Genomic DNA, 19,873 nt, shown 5'->3' with positions numbered 1-19,873 from the left:
TTTCTTTCTTTCTTTCTTTCTTTCTTTCTTTCTTTCTTTCTTTCTTTCTTTCTTTCTTTCTTTCCCTTTCATTCTCCCTCCCTCCTGCCCGCCCACCCTCTCTTCCTTCCTTCTATCCCACCCTCTCTTCCTTCCTTCTATAAGTTTTCATTGATGTCATATTTTTCTAACATCATCATAGTTATTCCAATTATCCTCTTATCCCCTCCCTGAGAGCCATCCCATAGAACAAATACTATTTTTAGAGGAAAAAAGATAAGCAAATTGGTTGCTAAATCAAGAAAATCCCCAAACATGATCAATATATAACACCTGTGAACCTCCCACTTCTACCAAGGGCTGGGGATATCCTCTCTTTTATCTTTATTCAAGTTCTACTTGATCTTTTTTTTCCAGACTCTTTCCTTCTGTTTTGGAATTAATATCAGTTCCAGGTGAGGTAAAGGCTAGGCAATTGGGGTTAAGTGACATAGATAGAAAGTGTCTGAGGTCAGATTTTAATCTAGGGCCTCCTGCCTCTAGGCATGACTCTCAATCCAAAAAGCCACTTAGGTGCCCTCCTTCCCTGCTTGATATTTGTATTTTTGTTACGCTTACTTCTGATTTTTTTCATGTGTAGTTATTCTTTTCATTTGCATTGTAATTGTGTATATTTCCTCCTTGCCTCTGCTTATTTCACTCTTCATCAGTTCATGTAGATTTTACCATGCTTCTCTATATTCATCATACAGACCATTTCTTACTGCACAGTAATATTCCATTACATTCATTTTCACTTAAACCTCAATTTGTTTTGCTATTTCTCAACTGATAGGTATTCACTTTGATTCTAATTTTTAGCCATCACAAAAAATACTGTTAACCCTCCCACCTCAATGTTTTATCTTAACTCCACTCAATCTTTCCACTGTGTCCTCTGGAATGCTGGTTACATAAGCAACAAACTTCCCTTCATTGTAAACTTATTCCTCTCCTACATTTTCAACCTATTAGTACTTACTGAAACCTGGCTTTCCTCTGATGACACAGCTTTCCAGTTTGCCTTTTCCAATAGAGACTGTTTTATTGTTGTTTTTCAGTCCTGTCTGACTCTTTGTAAGTCTGTATAGGGTTTTCTTGGCAAAGATACCAGAGTAGATTGTCATTTCTTCTTCAGTGGATTAAGGCAAATGAGGTTAAGTGATGGAGTCACACAGCTAGTGTTATGTTCAAGAGTAGAGTAGCCCCCATTTCTTTATAACACTAGTGAGTCAGGTCTACCTGACTCCAGGCCCAGTGCTCTAATCACAGAGCTGCCTACTTGCCTCTAAGACAAACAGTGGTTAACTGATTTGCCCAGAGTCACACAGCTAGTAAGTTATCTGAGGCTGGATTTGAACTCAGGTCTTCCTCCAGTATTGGCTATACTTTCTCTCATTTTCCTCGGCTCACTGGTCAAGGCAAGGGCGTTAGAATACTCTTTACTCCTTTTTGCCACTTCTAGGCTCTCTTCTTCCTTCTTCCCTCAGCCTCCTTTTTTCCTTTGAGGTTCATGCTATTCATGTCTAGCACCCAATCAAAATCCTCGTGGTTGTTGTTCATTGGCCCCAGCCTCTGGTCACTTCCCTTCCTTCTTCAACCTGGCTTATAATTTTTCTCTCCACCTCAACTCTTGCCCTCATACTAGGAGAATTAACATACATATATTGATTCGCCACCAAATATCCTAGCCATTCGCTTCCTGCATCCACTCGCTTCCCATGACCTAGTCCTCCCCCTCCTTCAGCCACATACAAAGACGGCCATATCTTTGATCTTGCCATCCGTTACAGACGTACCACCATCATGTTCAAGAATTCTAAAATTGTATTATCGAAATGTTGACTTTTTGCTTCTCCCTCTACTTTCTCTTTTATAAACCTACTCTTTATTCTCCCCATTACCACTCGTCTCCTGAGGTTTCATAGCTCTCCTACCATAGCCATTTCCCTTGCACTAGTTGCTTTTCCTCCTCTTCTCCCCATCATGACTCTTTGCTGAACTAATTCAACTCCACTGTCTTCCTCTCTCTTGAATCCTTAGCAACCGCACTATGTGGTAGACTCTGTCCAGTGAAGCCACAGCCTTGTATCATTTCTGGCAATTTGTTCATTTTTTTTTTGCCCAAACAAAGATGGAGAAAATCATGCAACCATTCTGACTGGGTCCACCATCCAGTATAAATTACATAAATATGTAATTTATGTTACATAACTTCAACTGGGCCCAAATTCGCTAGAGAGTTTCCTCACTGGGACTTGCTTATACCAATGAAATTGGTCCAGTCCCTATCCCTATAAATATGAGTTGCTATTAGAAAGGCTTCATAGTGCATTGGATAGAATGATGGATTTTGGGTCAGGAAGAGCTGGATTCAAAGCCCACTTATTGGCTAGGAGCAACAGTTTTTTGGGATGAAATAGGAGCTTCATTGGGTATTTGCTCAAGTCTCAGCCAAGATCCAAGACATAAGTAGTTAAAGTCTCTGTCTCTAGCTGCTCTTACCACCATAAAATGACAGGACAGAGGGGACCAAAATGGAAAAGGCCACCTATGCCACCATCTAAGAGGCCTCTCAAGGCAGAAATTGAATCCCACTGTGATTACATTTCAGACCTGATCAGAAAAAAACATAGCCTTTGGCCATTATTATAAGATATGGATTGTCTAGAATAGTGATGGGCAAACTTCAGTCTGTGGGCCAGATGTGGCCCCCTGAAATGTTCTATCCAGCTGCACAACATTATTCCTAATCTGACGAATACAATGAGTAGGATACAATACAATGAAACTTCGAAAGAGTTGCCTTAGAAACAGACTGACAGATGAGCATTTCCTTTCCTTTGGCCCCCTCTTTAAAAAGTTTGCCCATCACTGGGCTAGAAGAATAGGGACATAATATGATTCTGGAGAGAATTCTCGTTGCCACCATCCTGTGATTATAGAATCAAAGTCCCATAACCTTTCTCCTTCAGTTGATAAGCATTTATTAGGCACCTGCTTTGTGGTAAGAACAGGTAGGTGGCACAGTGGATAGAATGCCAGGCCTAGAATCAGGAAGATCTAAGTTTAAATCTGGCCTCAGAGATTTACTAGCTATATGATCCTGAACAAGTCATTTAACTCTGCCTCAGTTTCCTCATCTGTAACATGAGCTTGAGAAAGAAATGGCCAGCTACTCCAGGATCTTTGCCAAGAAAACCCCAAACAGGGTTATGAAGAGTCAACATGACTAAACAACAAAAACTACAAACCTCTGTGGCAAATGTTATGCTAGATGTTGAAGATTCTAAGACAAAAACGAATCGTTCTTGCCCTCAGAGAACTTACATTCAATCAACCTCAGTTTCTTGGAGAGGTAGGTTACTGTGACAAGAGAATTTCTGACTTAACTTTCTTACCACTCTTTACTTAAGATAAGAGCTTAACACGCTAATTTCATCTTTGACCTGATAGAGATGTACTCCTTCTACCATTTGTTCTATGATGAGTAAATCATTATCTCCCCCTGTTGTCCTTTGAAATTTCAATGTACCTATCCTGTTTATATAAACAAAACTTATTTAATGTAGCCTAAAACTGATGCTTGGAAAGCCAGGTGACACAGTAGATAAGAGCACCAGACCTGGAGTCAGTAAGACACATCTTTCTGAGTTCAAATCTAGCTTCAGGCACTTACTAGCTCAGTGACCCTGGGCAGATCTCTTAACCCTGTTTGCTTTAGCTTCCTCATCTTTAAAATGAGCTGGAGAAGGAAATAGCAGACCACTCAAATATCTATGCCAAGAAAACCCCAAACAGAGTTGAAGTCAATTGGGCACAACTAAAAACCATTGCACAACAACAAAATTAATGTTCAGAGCTTACTAATTGGAAAGCGTTCAGTATAGCCTGTGTTCTGAGCTGAGAGCCTAATATACTGCAGTTTTCCTCCTATTTCTGCATTATTATGGATTCCCAGACAATTCTGTCACATCATATAGTAAAAAGAACATAGACAGCTAGGTGACACAGTAAATAGGTTGCCGGGCCTGGAAATGAAAGATCAAGTCTGGCCTCAAACATTTCCTAGTTATACTTCCTTGGGCAAGAAAGAAAGAAAGAAAGAAAGAAAGAAAGAAAGAAAGAAAGAAAGAAAGAAAGAAAGAAAGAAAGAAAGAAAGAAAGAAAGAAAGGAAGGAAGGAAGGAAGGAAGGAAGGAAGGAAGGAAGGAAGGAAGGAAGGAAGGAAGGAAGGAAGGAAGGAAGGAAGGAAGGAAGAAAGAAAGAAAGAAAGAAAGAAAGAAAGAAAGAAAGAAAGAAAGAAAGAAAGAAAGAAAGAAGGAAAGAAGGAAAGAAGGAAAGAAGGAAGGGGAGGGGAGGGGAGAGGAGAGGAAAGGAAAGGAAAGGAAAGGAAAAAGAAAAAAAGAAAAGAAAAGAGGAAGGGAGGAAGAAACAAAGAATGTTAGTTCTTCATGTCCAAAGGATCTGAGTTCAAATTTTGGCCCTTATACCATCTGTGTGACCTTGGAAAACTCATTTACTTTAGGCATCACTTCCTCATCTAGAAAGGAAGGAATTAGAATAGGTGACATGCCAGCTCTGGAGCTATGATGCTTTGATACCCATCTGTAAAATGGAAACTCTAGGACTTATATTGTATTTATTCAAATGTATACATTGATGCAGTTTCATTTTTGCCTTCAAACAGTGCCTGACCTATACAAGGCACTTAACAAATGCCTGTTTCTTGTTGGACTGGTTGATTACCTCTAAGGATTGTTGTAATGATCAAACCAGATGATCTATGTCAAGTGCTTTACAAACTTTGAAAGGTGCTATAAAAATAACAGTTACTATTTTTTAAGCTTTATTTTCCTGGGCCTGGCTAGCCCTGTGCCTGGCAGGGAGTGAGCATGTAATAAAAGCTTGTTGAATTACAGTATTTCATCTTTGTATCCAACAGGCTCCAGCACAGTGCCTTCTACATAGTAGGGTCAACAATAAATGTTTGCCAGGCAGCTGGGTGGTTCAGTGGATAAAGAGGGCCAAGGCGTAGAGATGAGAGGTGCTGGCTTCCAATTTGACCTCAGACATTTCTTAGCTGTGTGACCCAGAGCAAGTCACTCAAACCCATTTTTGTTAGAGCTGTTACTAAGACAGGAAGGAAGGGTTAAAAAAACAAACAGCTCAACAACAATAATAAATGTTTGCTGGACTGAAATGAGTGATAACAGATCCTGGGCCTGGATGCAAAACCTGTCTCTGATGCTAGTGGCCTTGGTACTTCATAGATCTTATTTCCTTCCCTTGAAAAAAAAGGAGATGAGACTAGATGGCCTCTGAAGGCCCTCTCAGCTCTAGAATGGCAATCTGGAAGATATTTCAAAGGGAGGACACCTTCCTCCACAGAGGGTGGCCTGTGGTGAAGCAGCAGCGGGGCCTGGGCCTCATAGACATGAGTAGGAGAAGCCATGGAAAAAGAAAAGGAAGGCTTCTCGTGTATGAAGAGCGGGGACTTTTAGTGAGGAGTGCAGGGAGCTCTCTTAACAGTGTTTATTTTTCTATTTTTAAACCAAGGTCTCTGGAGGAATAAATGAAGTGATCAGAAAAGACACGATTGGAATTGACCCTCCAGTCACCAGACTTGGAAGAGCTGACTGCCTAAAGGCGGCTTTAAGTATGTCTCATTCCCCAAAAGCCTGTTTTCTAAAGGGTCCTCCTTCCCTGCCCTCCCCAAATCTCACCCTGGCCCTAGCCTTAGGTTTGGAAGTAGGAGGGGTTTAAAACTATAATCTCTCCCCCTTCCCCTCCTCCCCCACCACTCACGCAGCATAAGCCACAGGGAGAAAGTCAGTACTCGTCTTTGCAGAGGTTGGAGCCTGCAGTCTGCTGGAGCCAGCTCAAATTGGCTTGGGAGAGCCAATGGTAAAATGTTCAGCATCACGCCTTGGAAATCTGCAAAGACTACAAATTGGGGCTTGATTTATTGTTTTGTTGATTGCCTACGCTTAAGAAAGTGATGGATAAAATAGTAATAATTTAGATTACATTTAAAAGTTCATCTAAGATATATTTCTCTCCCTTTCGAGAGTCAGTTGTTAAACTCTTAACAAAACATCCCTGGCTTGGATTCCTAAAATCTCACCTATAGGATGCAATACTGTTTTTGCCAGGACTTGAAAATTTCTAATAAGAAAACCACCAATCAAACAGCTTCTCAGCTTCTCAGGCACCAAGGTAAAATATAGATAAGTATATGCAAACGGAGGACAGTAAGATGGATTGATGTGAATGGGTCACTGGATTGAGGTTCTGCTTTTCCTCCCCTGGACTCCAATTTGATTCCAGATGAGGAAAGTTCAAGGAGTTCTAAATCCCCTAGACTGGAGCAGCCCCCAAAAAACTGATTCAGTGCAAAATGTGTCTCTAGAACAATGATGGTGAGCCTGTGAATCGCCCACCTTACCCCCTGTGTGCTCCTATTGGCTGCTGCTGGGCAGAGGGGCATGGCAGGTGAAAAAATGTCCTCAGGTGGGATGGAGAGGGGGAGGGGAGCAGCTCTGCCCAGGTCCCTCTGCCTCTCTGGTAACAAACTGGAGGGGGGGGCAGCCATGTGCTCACAGAGAATGTTCTGCATGCCATCTTTGGCACCTGTGCCATAGGCTCATCATCATTGCTCTAGATCAGTGGTTCCCAAACTTTTTTGGCCTACCACCCCTTTTCCAGAAAAATATTACTTAGCCCCCTGGAAATTAATTTTTTTTTAATTTTAATAGCAATTAATAGGAAAGATAAATGTACCTGTGGCCATCACTGCTTCCCTGGATCACTGCAGCACCCACCAGGGGGTAGTAGTGTCCACTTTGGGAATCACTGCTCTAGAAATTTAGATCAAACTATGTAAAATGCTTCCTTCCATAGTTTTTTAGCCCATATCCCAATGTGTTATTAGAATTTTGGGGTCTCTGAACTACATTTCCCATGAGCCCACTGGCTTCCTGTCTTACTTGATGATGTAGACAGTTATATAATGATGTAGACAGGAGGATAAAATTGGGGGTCTGGACTTGGACTTTCTCTTTGCTATCTATCCACCATGGAGGCGCAAGGCACGCTATCTTTTAAACTGACTTAGCTAGCATGGCACATGGCTTCATTTTCTAATGGCTACTAATAAATCTTTTAAACCATAATATTTTAAAGTTATCCTTTTATATTAATTTTATTTCTTTTACCAGCAAGGTTCCTATTTTGGATCTAAAAGAAAAAAATAGCATCTCTCTCCACCTTTCCCCTCACACCTCACTGGACACCCCATACTCCACAGGCCATGAGTTTGGGGTTTCCTTCCTCATAAAATCTTTGGCCAAAGAAGTCTTGGTGACTGATGTTGCCCCAAAGTTCCCAGAAGTCCCTCTCAGAGTGTAGACCCTTCCCATCTACTCTCAGAGGAAGGATAGAGCTAAAACCATGGAAGAGATTGTTTTGTCCTTAGGGATCTCTTACCATCCCCTTTCTTTGTCTTCTCTTTGCTGCCTGTGTCTTTCCCACACTGGCCCATTACCCTCATGTCTTCTGGTCAGACAAACTCCCTCCAGTATAGGATTCTCCCAAGACTTTCCCTCAATTCATCCCAGAGTGCACAAGTTCCACATTTTTTTCCGTCTTCATCCTCGCCATCCCCAACTCCCACTTTCCCCATCTAAAATTCCAGTTCCTTAAGTGAGTTTCCCACCACGGTATGAATGCCTGATAGCGTTCTCCTTTTGCAACTCAAGACTACTTATTTTAAAGGAGCTTTGTTTACTCAAATGAACCTCTAATTGGGGAAACATCTGTGACATAGGAAAGAATGTCAGGCAAGGTCGAAGTCAAGACTGGAGGATGAGTGTTAGCCTTATTTGAAATATTGTACCTGTTAGTAATGGAAAATGTTATACTTTTTTCTTGGAGGAATTACTTATATCCTAAGTTGGTTCCATCTGTCCATGGGTCACTAACTGTTTAAACCAGAGGTTTTTCTAACATCTGGCTACTGTGTCTGTTGGTCCACTGTGGTTCTTTACCCAGTCCTTCCAAAGACTGTCTAGCCAAGCCCCCTATTCAGTCCTTGGACATCTCTGTGGGTAATGATTGACATCACCTCTTTTGCTTCCAGCTAAACAGGCCCTGCCTCTCACTTTTCCTCCTGGAACTAAGGGTTAAAAACAATCAAAACCAACACTCCTAAGACTCCCAAGCCTGGGCTCCTCAGGCCCAGGTTCTCTCACTCACTACCTGTTGCTAACTCCTGAGAGTCCAAAGGAGTCCAGGGCCAGGGGGAAGAGCTCTCTGCGTAGACCTCAACCAGGGCCTTTAAGTATGTGTCCCCAACCGGCAGGCTTCACTGAAGTCTCCTGTCTCCGCTGAATTTCTAAATAAGGATCTTTGGAATATTTTGAGTCCTCCTAATAGATGAAGCTGTCAAGGAAAGATGTAATGAGGCATGCGGATGCTGACAATCCCCACCCTTAGGACTGTGCATGCTAAGACACAGCACTACCCTTTCCCCGATGCCTCCTCTCCCCCACCCCAAACCCCCCATTCTCTCTGAGGCTCTCTGAGGGGAGCTCTGAGTTTGGGGCGTGAAGGCCTTGGAGCAGGGCATCCTTTGGGAAGTCAGCTGGAATGAATCGCACAGAACACTGTGTATATGAAGTTAGAATCGCATGGCTTTGAACATTCTATCCATTTGGGAGAGGAATGGTGCCTTTATTAAATAACCTAACCACATAAGCTCTTTACTGCAAACCCACTTAGATTTGGATGCAATGGCCCTGACCTGAAGGTCACAATAAAAGGCTAAGCTATTTACTCTGGCCTTTAGGGGAGGAGGGGTGCACTTGGGGTGTCCTTGTGGGAGTCTTTGACTTGGCTGAGCTTCAGAGATGAAACCAGGCAGTCTCTCACTGATCTCTTTGACCTTTCATTGTGCTCAATGGAGTGTCCTTAGCGTCTGAGGTTGGGGTCACAAAGGGTGAGATGAAGAAGAAAAAAGAAAGAAAGGAAGGAGCTATTCCCATGAAATGAGCTTATGAGGTAAGAGGAGGGGCAGGGGCAGGAGCAAGGACGTGAAGGTGGCATGAATCCCTAGAGAGGGATCGAGTCAAGATCTGAGTCGTGGATGCTGTGTGACCTACTGCGCTGGGCTCCCAGTCCCAAAGATATCCAAATGGCAAAGTGAGGGAAGTTCTCATATAAAGAGCTCATGCCTTCTAGTCACTTCAATTTAAAAGGATTTATTTCTCAAATATTCAGAGAGCTGTGACATCATCCATTTCCATTAGACTTTGAGTTCCTTGAGAACAGAGAACATTTTTTGCCTTTCTTGATATTCCCAGGGCTTAGCATAGTGCCTTGTATATACTAGGCACTTAATAAATGCTTGTTGACTTGGGGGGCAAAAGGTATCAGAGCTTTCCATTCTGGGAAGGCGAGAAGTCCCAAGAGTTACAAAGACAAAACAAAAATGAAAACCAAAAGAAGGCAATCAATGGCCTCTAGGAACTTGCGATTTCTTTTACTTGTTCGGTAAACAAATGCATGAGATAGGGATGGTCCAGTGATGTAGTGAATACAGTGACTAGAATCCCTAGACTCAGGGCTGATAAGGGGTCCAGATGAGAGGTACCAGTTTGTAAAGAATGGGACCTGGATTCCAGTCATTTCCATCCCTTAGCTGTGTGACTCTGTCACTAACTTCTCTGATCACGTTTCCTCATCTATAAAATGGGAATAAAAATAGTACTTAATCACTTAGATCTTTTGTGAGAATCAAACCTTGATAATCTTAATGTTCAATATGAATGACAGCTATATTTTATGGATTTTGTCTCTCCTTATATGTGTACAACTCAACATAAGCTCCTTGAGGGCAATGATTTTTGTTTTTGTCTTTGCAGCCCTATCACCCAGCCCAGGCACTTCTTTCATGTAGCCCAGAGCTTGCCATTCAGTGCTTCACAAATGCTTGTTAATTCATTTTTTTTTAACCCTTATCTTCCATCTTAGAATCCATACTGTGTATTGGTTCCAAGGCTGAAGAGCAGTAAAGGGTAGGCAATTGGGAGTAAGTGACTTGCCCAGGGTCACACAGCTAGGAAGTATCTGAAGTCAGATTTGAACTCAGGACCTCCCATCTCTAGGTCTGACTCTCAATCCACTGAACCACCCACCAGCTCCTCACCCCACCCTCACCCCACCCCTGTTAATTCATTCTTGACTCTTAGTCTAGGAGTGGATTCAGACTATTTTTCTACTTCCTATGGGATTTTACCCCGAGAATTAAAGGGTGGGGCAGTTGGTTAGCTCAGTGGATAGTGTGCTCAATCTAGAGATAAGAGGACTTGAGTTCAAATCTGACCTCAGACACTTCCTAGCTGTGTAACCCTGAGCAAGACACTTACTGCCAATTGCCTACCTTTTACTGCTCTTCTGCCTTGGAGCCAATACTTACCATCAATTCTAAGACAGAAGGTAAGGGCTAAGAAAAGAAAAGACAAAAAAAGAAAAGGCCAAGTGACTGAAAGAATTCTAAGACCTTTGTGAAGAAATGTACCCCAAGCATATATAATATTCTAGTCCAGCTCATGTCCTAATCCAGTGCCTCCAGAAATTCTCTTACCTTTCTACCCTACTGGATGTTTACTGAATCATAAAATGCTAGAAGGGACATCATTGATCATTTTGTCCTATCCTTAGGTTTTACAACTGAAGAAACCGAGGTCCTTATGGTGAAGGGCCTTACCTAAAGTCACACAACTACTTTGCGACAAAGCCAGGATTTGGATTTCCTGACTCCCAGGATGCTTTACTGGGTGACCTTGGGCATGTCACCAAGCAGAGAGAAACAGAAGACAAGGGCAGCAACAATTTAGGCTATAAATAGATAAAGCAGTTTTAAGTGCTTACTGTGTGCTGGGCATTAGTGGTATAAAGGCTAAGAATACAGATATAAGCAAAAATTAATCAATCAAACATTTATAAGCTCTTATAAATAGCCTGTTATCAGCTGGATACCATGCTAAGCAAAAGACAGTCTCTGCCTTCAAGGAGCTTGCAATCTAATGAAAAGACAATTCTCCACCTTAAGGAGCTTACATTCCAGTGAGAGAAGAGTACATCTAAAAGGACTCCGAAAAGGGGGCTTCAGTGAGAGAGAGTAAACTGAAGGGAGCAAGCAGGAAAGGTGGTTGGGGGCATCCTGGGCTGGGCTGGGTTTGAAAAGAATGTGCCTGGTATAATAGGTGCTTCATCAAATGGAGGTTCATCAGTAAGAGGAAGAGGCCATTGGGGTGGAAGTATTGCCACTGAGTAAAGACCACTACCACGGTGGAAGTGGGAGGAGTGGTCTCAGAAGTCATGGTCTGGCCCAGGTTTGAAATCTAGAACATAAACTCCCTTGTAAAATATGAAAAGGAATCATGAGAGATTAAGAGTAAATACAGCCTTTCAAAATAGTTTCTTGTTGTTCAGTCCATGCCCAACTCTTTGTGACCCCATTTGGAATTTTCTTGGCAAAGATATTGGAGTGGTTTGCCATTTCTTTCTCCAGCTCATTTGAGAGATGAGGAAACTGAGGCAAATAAGGTTAAGTGACTCTCCCAGGGTCGCACAGCTAGTGTCCAAGGTCAGATTTGTACTCACAAAGATGAGTTTTCCTGACTCCAAATGCAATGTTCTAGCCACTGTGCTACCTAAAACAGTAAGAAGTAACAAAAGAAAACAAAGTTTAAAGAACAGTGGATGAAAGACCCAATAAACAAAGGCATCCTAAGGGTTTTTAAGGATGAACTAGAGGGGAAGCTAAGTGTCTCTGTGGATAAAGAGCCAGACTTAGAGATGGGAAGCGCCGGATTTAAATTTGACCTCATTTCCTAGTTGTGTGTCCCTGGACAAGTCACTTAATGCCAGTTGTCTAGCCCTTGCCACTCTTGTTCCTTAGAACTGATAGTATTGGTTCTAAGACAAAGGATAAGGATTTTTTTAAAGCCTATCTCCCATCTTGGAATTAATACTGTATATTGGTTCCAACCCAGAAGAGCAGTAAGGGTTAGGCAATGGGTGTTAAGTGACTTGCCCAGGGACACACAGCTAGGAAGTGTCTAAGGATAGATTTGAACTTAGGACCTCCGGTCTCTAGGCCTGGCTCTCAATCCACTGAGCCACCCAGCTGCTCCTGGATTTTTTTTAAAAGGATGAACTAAAAGAAAAGTAATAAGCAATTAAAAAAGAAAAGAGGGTGGCTCAGTGGATTGAGAGCCAGGCCTAGAGACGGGAGGTCCTAGGTTCAAATCTGTCCTCAGACACTTCCTAGCTGTGTGTCCCTGGGCAAGTCACTTAATCCCCATTGCCTAGCCCTTACCACTCTTCTGCCTTGGAGCCAATACATAGAATTGACTCCAAGATGGAAGGTAAGGGTTTTAAAAAAAAAAAAAGAAAGAAAAATAGAAAAGATCTGTAAAGACTTTTATAGTTAGTTCTTTTAACCATCAAGATTAATAAATCAATAATACTATATTTGGACTCTATAAATATGTCTCAGATGTGTGGGTAGAGGTAATGGAAACGGTGCTGAAGAATACATGGGAAACATATTTGGATTAGACCAAGTTGGGTATACAAGAATCAATGATTTTGAGAGCAATGAGAATCTGTTCTCAAGATGTCTGAAAAAGGTGTAGAAAAAAAATCTTGACCGTTTTCATTAGGCAAAACTAGAATACCAATGTCAGGACAATATCAGTAACTCCTGCCCCACGTGCCTACTTTCCCATATACACCAAATGGTTGTGAGAACATTTGAGGTCATCTTGGATGAGGGGATTAGAAGTGTAGAAGCAGATTTTCACAAACTATAGACCACATCTTCACAATTACACAGTTGACTGAAATAAGTTGCAAAGCCAACAAAGATGAGGGTTAAGCTAATACTATTGTTACTGTTAGAAACTTTGGAGGGAACAAGTTCATTGGAGTAACTGGGTCAGGAACTGCACTGAAAAGGGCTAAGAGAAAGGTGAGGGAGTCGAGGCGATAAATTCTTAGCAATTACAGTGATCCCAAAGTAGAATAGGCTGCCTCAGAAAGTAACTAGTTTCCCATCCTTGGAGAGCTTGAAGGAAGGGTGGGATTACCATCTGTATGGCATTTTGTGGAAGGGATTCGTGTTTAGGAATGAGTTAGACTAGATGATCTCTGAGGTCCTTTCTAACTCTTGGATTCTGTGAAAAAAAAAAGATAGGGAATGAGTCAGGAGAGGGATAGGTAGGAAGAAAACTGGGACAGTGAAGGAGAAGAAAGTAAACTACTAGGGTAGAAAGATCCCTGAACCAGGCAAATTTGGAGGCCTGAGTTCTCATCCCAGAAGTTCTACTCACAAAGTGACATGACCTTGGGCTGATCACCTCACCTCTGTCATTCTCAGTTTCCTCATGGGTGAAATGAGGTGTCTGGATCTCTGAGGTTTCAGTTAGCTCTGCTGGTTTCAAAGACTAAGAATGATCCCCATCTCTGTTTAACAGTTGAAAGCATTGCAGTCTGCCCTTGTCCTTTCCACTGGTGATTAGTGATGCCTTTTTTTTTTTTTTTTTTTTTTTGGATCAGCATGCAAAACCAACAACTCTAGGTTTGGGAAGATTTGGCAGAGGAAACTTTAAGGCACCCCAGGGTCATAACACTCTCCCCTCCCCAGTGTGTATATAAATAAAGATAACTATTTACAACAACACAGAAACAAGTGAATTAGCTTTTAAACATTTAAAAAAAACTCACAAGACCAAATAGAAAAAGAATCCAAAAGAAAACAAATCTTAGCCCTGAGAGTAGATCATGCCACTTCACTGATCACTCTAACCCAAAGGTTTCTCCACCATCTTGCTCCTTGACACTCCAGTTTCATCCGACAGGCCGATGGGCAAACAGTTCCCCAGTGTTTAAGTTTCATGTTAATAAAGACATTTCTTTATAAGTGAGCCCAAATTAAGAAAAGCAAACTTTCTTCCCAGACCAATAGGTTGCCATGAGCTAAGTGACATCAGTGCCCAGACCTCCCTGGAGCCCTATTTTCGAAGAATTTTCCAAAGTTGTGTTATGGGTAGTGTGAGTCACTATCTCCTATAGAGCCCCAGTTCTTAGGAAGGAACTTGTGAGGACAGAGGGTCCTTGGGCTTGCTGCCTTTGGCCTGCAGCTGACCATGTCTGTCAGAACAGCCTAATGAACTCTGTTCTGATTTAGTCTCTGCTTTGGGAAATGGTATTCCACAGGAATAGAGAGAAGAGGAGGCTGATTAATTCATTGATTCATTTGTGTAGTCATAATATATATATATGTATATATATATGCACAATACACATATATATGTTATGCAGCAGACTGCACTGAGAGTGAGAGAGAGAGAGAGAGAGAGAGAGAGAGAGAGATTGCCCACTACATGGCATATGGAGTTGGAAGATCTGGGGAGAAAAGAGATTTGTATATAGGAGTAAACAGCAGATGATCAAGAATGTAGACCTGGAACTCAGGAGAGAGATTGGAGCTAGAGACTAAGATTTTGGTCCAAAATCTCCTGGAATTCCTGGTTTCCTTTAATTCTCAGCTCCAGGGGCAGCTGGATAGCTCAGTGGATTGAGAGCCAGGTCTAGAGACAGGAAGTCAGTCCTAGGTTCAAATCTGATCCCAGACACTTCCCAGCTGTGTGACCCTGGGCAAGTCACTTGACCCCCATTGCCAACCTTACCACTCTTCTGCCTTGGAACCCAATACACAGTATTGACTCCAAGACTGAAGATAAGGGTTTAAATAAATAAATAAACAAACAAATAAATGACTAACTGGATAAATGAATAAATAAATAGATCGTAGCTCCAGCTTCATTGTCTATAGGGAAGCTTTTCTTGATCTCTTCAGCTGTTTTCATGTTAGCTTGCGACTATTTTGTATGTATCTTACATATATAGTTCACCCCTCTGGATTACCTCTCCAACTCCGCACGTATAGGTTTATAAGTAGGTTTCCCAGGGTATGACTACTACCTCAGGATCTAAGGTTTATTTTATGGGTCCAAATTCATAAAACTATAGTTTACCAGCCCCCACCAGTGAGCTTACCTTTAGTAGTCAGTCAATAGATGCAATTATCTCAAAGCAAAGTATTTACTAAGATAGCATAGTAAGAACGGTAACTACAGTATACAATATTCACCAAGAAAACCTGGGACACACATTTTTTCCTATTTTTGATGACTCGGAGCCCTTAAGATGAACATTGGAATTGTGTTTTGCATTTTTTGGTAAAAGGAGCAAAGTGAGGACCTGGAGAGGTATGCTGGAATAATCTCCTTGGAAGGATTCAGCATGAGTGGATGGTAAACATATAAAGGGAAAAAGGGAGGGTTTGTTTAAAGTAAAATAGTAAATCAATAAGTCACTTCTCTAAATTAAAAAAAAAACACAAATTTGGAGTTGAAGAATAAGCAGGTTTCCAATTAGCTATAGCCATTTTTCTTTGAAAAATAAAACATTTAAAAAAAAACAGTATACACTGCATCATTGGGAAGAGTGGCCACACACTGCTAATACATTGGTAGTGAGGTACACATATAGAGAACATATGTGGCCAAGTAAAGTCATGACCCCAGTTCTAGAATATCTTAGTGTCCTATCTCTTTTCATAGATCCTCATGCTGCTCCCCCATGAGTAGTGTCTCTGTACACAGGTTACCCACCAATCTCAGTTCCCTGAGTCTTATCTTCTTCATGAGCCAGCTCCCAGTTGCCACAGCTGATTCTCCCTTAAATCTATGGTTTACTCTCTTCTCTGCTACCACTGGGTCATATTTCTTGGAAATGCTTCTTTTCTTTGTTCTGTGTGCTCCAGACTCATTGCATAATGAGCCATTTCACACATATGTGTGTGTGTAAATCTCATCCCCACCCCTTCTGGTATGGGTCATACTTCATAACACTATTCCATTATTTCAAAACTGTCTTTAAAACTTGGCAGCCATATTTTTTTTTAATGGCACGAAGGGATATGGCCAATCTTTAGTGAGTCAATGCCAAGCTCCTCTTTATAATTCAATTAGAAAAATTTTCTCTCACTTTAAAATGGACAACAGCAGGAGTATGTTAGGTCCAGCTCCAATAGGGTCTTGAAAGTAAATTGTTAAATTTTCAAGGTGACCATTTTATACTTTAGAAACCATCAATTGCTACATATCAGAGCTTGATATATTTTTTTTGGTCATCCAGAATTAAGAAAATGATGAAGGAAAGGTTCATGACATAGTTTAAATTAAAAGTTTGATGTATGTGTATGTGTATTCAGTGAGCTAGTTTTAACTTTTACCAGCACACCTTGGATAATAGGACACATTTTTGTATATTAACATATTAATCCCTCCTTACTTCTGTCCCTTATGTTTTGAGATTGTATCCACTGGAGAGGGGAGAAGGAAGAGGAAAATAATTTCCCCTACTAATTTTTAACTATATCATATGGATACTGTCTCTCCCATTGGAATATAAAATTTTTTAGGGAAGGGGCTGATTTACTTCTTAGACTCCCCATTGCTCCATTGCTTTCCACAACCCACAATGTCATCGCACGTAAGGTGATACTTAATAAATACTAGGTGACATTAAAAGGAGAAGAGAAGGTAGATTATAGAACCTCAGGAAGGGAGAGAGAGGAGGCAGAGAGGTCAAAGAAGAAGCAAGAGAATGGAGGGTTGGAGACACTGAGGGAAGAAAGGGTTTTCGGAACTTGCTCAGTTTAATCAAATGAATAAGTATGTACTGTGCAACATTAGAGAGTTAGAAATATTATAAAATGAGTAAGACATGGCCTCTGCCAGCTACTTGGTGCAGTGAATAGGGCACTGGGCTTAGAATCAAGAAGACCTGAGTTCAAATCCAATCTCAGACACTTCCTAGCTGTGTGCTCCTGGGCAAGTCACTCAACGTGTTTGCTGCAGTTTTCTCATTTGTAAAATAGAGATAATAGTAGTGCCTACTTCCCAGCATTGTTGTGAGGATCAAATGATACGGTAACTGTAAATAGCTTAGCACAGTACCTGGCACATGGTAAATGCTATATAAATGTTAGCTATTATTAGCTGTCATATGTACTACTAAGACTTTCCAGAGGAAGCCCCGGCTTGGATGACCCCTCTCTGCTTTCCCAACAGACTCAGCACCTGTCCAAGACCCCAGACATCTAATATCTATGTTGCCTTCTGGAAAAGTACAACAAAAGAATGTTTTACCTAAAGTAGCACACGTGACCAGCTAGGCTAATTGGCTCTCTCCTCTTGCCCACTGTGAAACTTAACTGCCACCACGTGTCATGTTCCCTGGCCTGGATCAATTAGTTGTTATAATTGAAATTAAATATAATTAATTACATAACTAAATTAGCACAGCTCACACATATATGGATTTCAATAATGGTTCGTATTTATTTTCTACGTATTTGCTTATCACAGACTTGTGTATTGTAATCCCTCAAGGTTCATTCACATTCGTACTACTGGCTGGTTGATTCTCCATTTACACAAATGACTTAGCAAGGCTAATAATTACAAATTATTTTCCCCAACACCAGGGCAGCTATCCCATATGGGAACCCAGAGTACCATGTTACTAGGAAACATGCATTGGGAAATGCATGAAATGATGATGGAGCAAGGAGTACTATACTTTCTTTAGCTTTGTTGTTGTTTAGTCATTGCATGTCTGACTCTCCATGACCCCATTAGGAGTTTTCTTCACAAAGATATTGGAGCAGTTTGCCATTTCCTTTTCCAGCTCATTTTATAGTTGAGGAAGCTGAGGCAAACAGGATTAAGTGACTTGGCCAGAGTCACACAACTAGCAACTGTCTGAGATTGGATTTCAACTCTTGAAGATGAGTCTTCCTGATTCCAAGCATAGCCCTTTATCCATTGCACCTGCCCATTTTTCAGTTAGGATACTTCAAAAGCTCTTTCAGCCAGAGAAATGACCCTTAGTTTGGGGCAGGAAGATATTTCTCTCTCAGATTCCTCGAGACGCTCCGTCTTGGAGTTTTTAATTTCTTCCCAGTAGACAATAAAGATTTGGGTCTGCTCTTCCACAAATTGTTCATGCTCAAAAGTCGATGCCCTCCAGGAACAACTCCATGTCCCTTAAGGAAATCAATGTTTTTCATCTCCCATACTTCTTTGGGAGTATTATGCAGACTAGCTAGGGACAAGGTGTGCATACTAAAGTCTGGCTACATCCCTGGATGCCGTCATCTAGTCTGTGCCCTAGAGGTATGTTCATGGTCTTGCTGGCCTCATATGCAGTTAAGGTATTTAAGAATTCCATTTTTTCTAAGGTAGAGAATTTTGCCTCTGAAGGCTTTCTCCTTTACCTTTCTTAGCCTTGGCAAACCTTCAGTTTTTACTGAAGTCTCACGTAGGTAGCCTTTTGTTTTGTTTTTGCAACCTCTGGGATACATAGTTATGGCACAGAATATATAAATGCTTGTTTGTTGATTTATCAACTTATCCCTGTCCTTTTAGATTTGATGTTATGCCTCTTGCCTTGTCAGGACCAGAAGTAAAGATAGATCTGAGAGCCCCCAGGAGCTGGAATTGGTCACTTAAGCACAATCAGCCCTCATGGGGCTACAAACAATCCCTCCTGGGGAATAGTCTTTCCTGAAAATCCTATAAGACAGCCCTTGGGTTGTCTCATAGATCATAGATTTATATGGAGTCCAATTCTTTTATTTTATGGATGAGAAAACTGAAGTCTTTTCCAGGGTCACCCCAATGCTAAGTGTCAGGGCTTTGAATCCAATTCTTCCTGTCTTTAAGTTGAATCCCTTATTCACTTCCCCATGATCCTTTTTGCTATTCCATGGGAAACCAGTTTGGGAAGCTAAGATGGTCTATTCAAAGCCCTCAAGGGATTTGGACTAGGATTGTTGACTCCAGAATTCCTTGGGCAGCTCCAAGAACATATATGTGAGATGTTCCCTAGACAGCATGGCTCAAAGGAAAGAATGTTGGGTTTGGAGGCAGAAATTCTGGGCTTATAGCTATATAACCTTTGGCTTTCCATTTAATCTTTTTCTGCCTCAGTTTCCTCATCTGAAATAAAGGGACTGCACTAGATGATATCTAAGATTCCTTTTGACTTTAAATCTATGGCCATGTATTATTTCAGGCATAGGAAATTTTCTTACAAGGACACAAGGGGAACAGAGCAACCTCTTAGGCAATATCAGGAAGCCTGGGGATAGAATGAGAAGAGAATTATGAACATAAAGAAGTATGTATGATGGAACAACGGACAGATTAGAAGTCAAAGAATACGGGTTCGAGTTCAGGCTGAGACATTACCAAGAAAAGTAACTGTGGGTAAATCAGTTTTCTTCAGCTAACTAGCTTTCTCATCCAGAAAATGAAGGAGGCAGTATGATGATGTCTGGAATACTGGACTCAGAGTCAGGGAGACACACCTAGGTTCAGATCTGCCCACTGACGCTCACTGTGACCTTGAGGAAATCACTTAACCTGTGTCTTAGGCAACTTCCTCAGACTTATCCCCTCAGTCATGGGTATTTGGGCTCTGGTTTTATGGAGTTCCCACACTGGGAGGCAACTAGGTGGCACAGTGGGTAGAGCACCAAGCCTGAAGTCAGAGGGACATCTTCCTGAGTTCTAATCTGGCCTCAAGCACTTACTGTGTGGCCCTGGGCAAGCCATTTCACCCCATTTGTCTTAATTTCCTCATCTATCAAATAAGTTAGAGAAGGAAATGAGAAACCACTTTGCCAAGAAAACCCCAAATGGGATCCACAA

The 19,873-nt window shown here is 41.4% G+C and overlaps 1 protein-coding gene across 1 annotated transcript in view; it reads right to left on the bottom strand.

The window, feature by feature from the left end:
* The window catches only part of CIB4 (calcium and integrin binding family member 4), a 107,409-nt gene that overhangs the window by 57,490 nt on the left and 30,046 nt on the right, over positions 1–19,873 (bottom strand). Inside the window, exon 3 of the mRNA XM_044659601.1 lies at positions 18,044–18,182. Coding sequence (XP_044515536.1) covers positions 18,044–18,182 — 139 coding nt within the window. The remainder of the gene's footprint in view (positions 1–18,043; positions 18,183–19,873) is intronic.

Source organism: Gracilinanus agilis, chromosome 2, assembly GCF_016433145.1.
Source record: "Gracilinanus agilis isolate LMUSP501 chromosome 2, AgileGrace, whole genome shotgun sequence".
Classification (NCBI taxonomy): domain Eukaryota; kingdom Metazoa; phylum Chordata; class Mammalia; order Didelphimorphia; family Didelphidae; genus Gracilinanus; species Gracilinanus agilis.
This window is presented reverse-complemented; position numbering and strand designations above follow the sequence as displayed.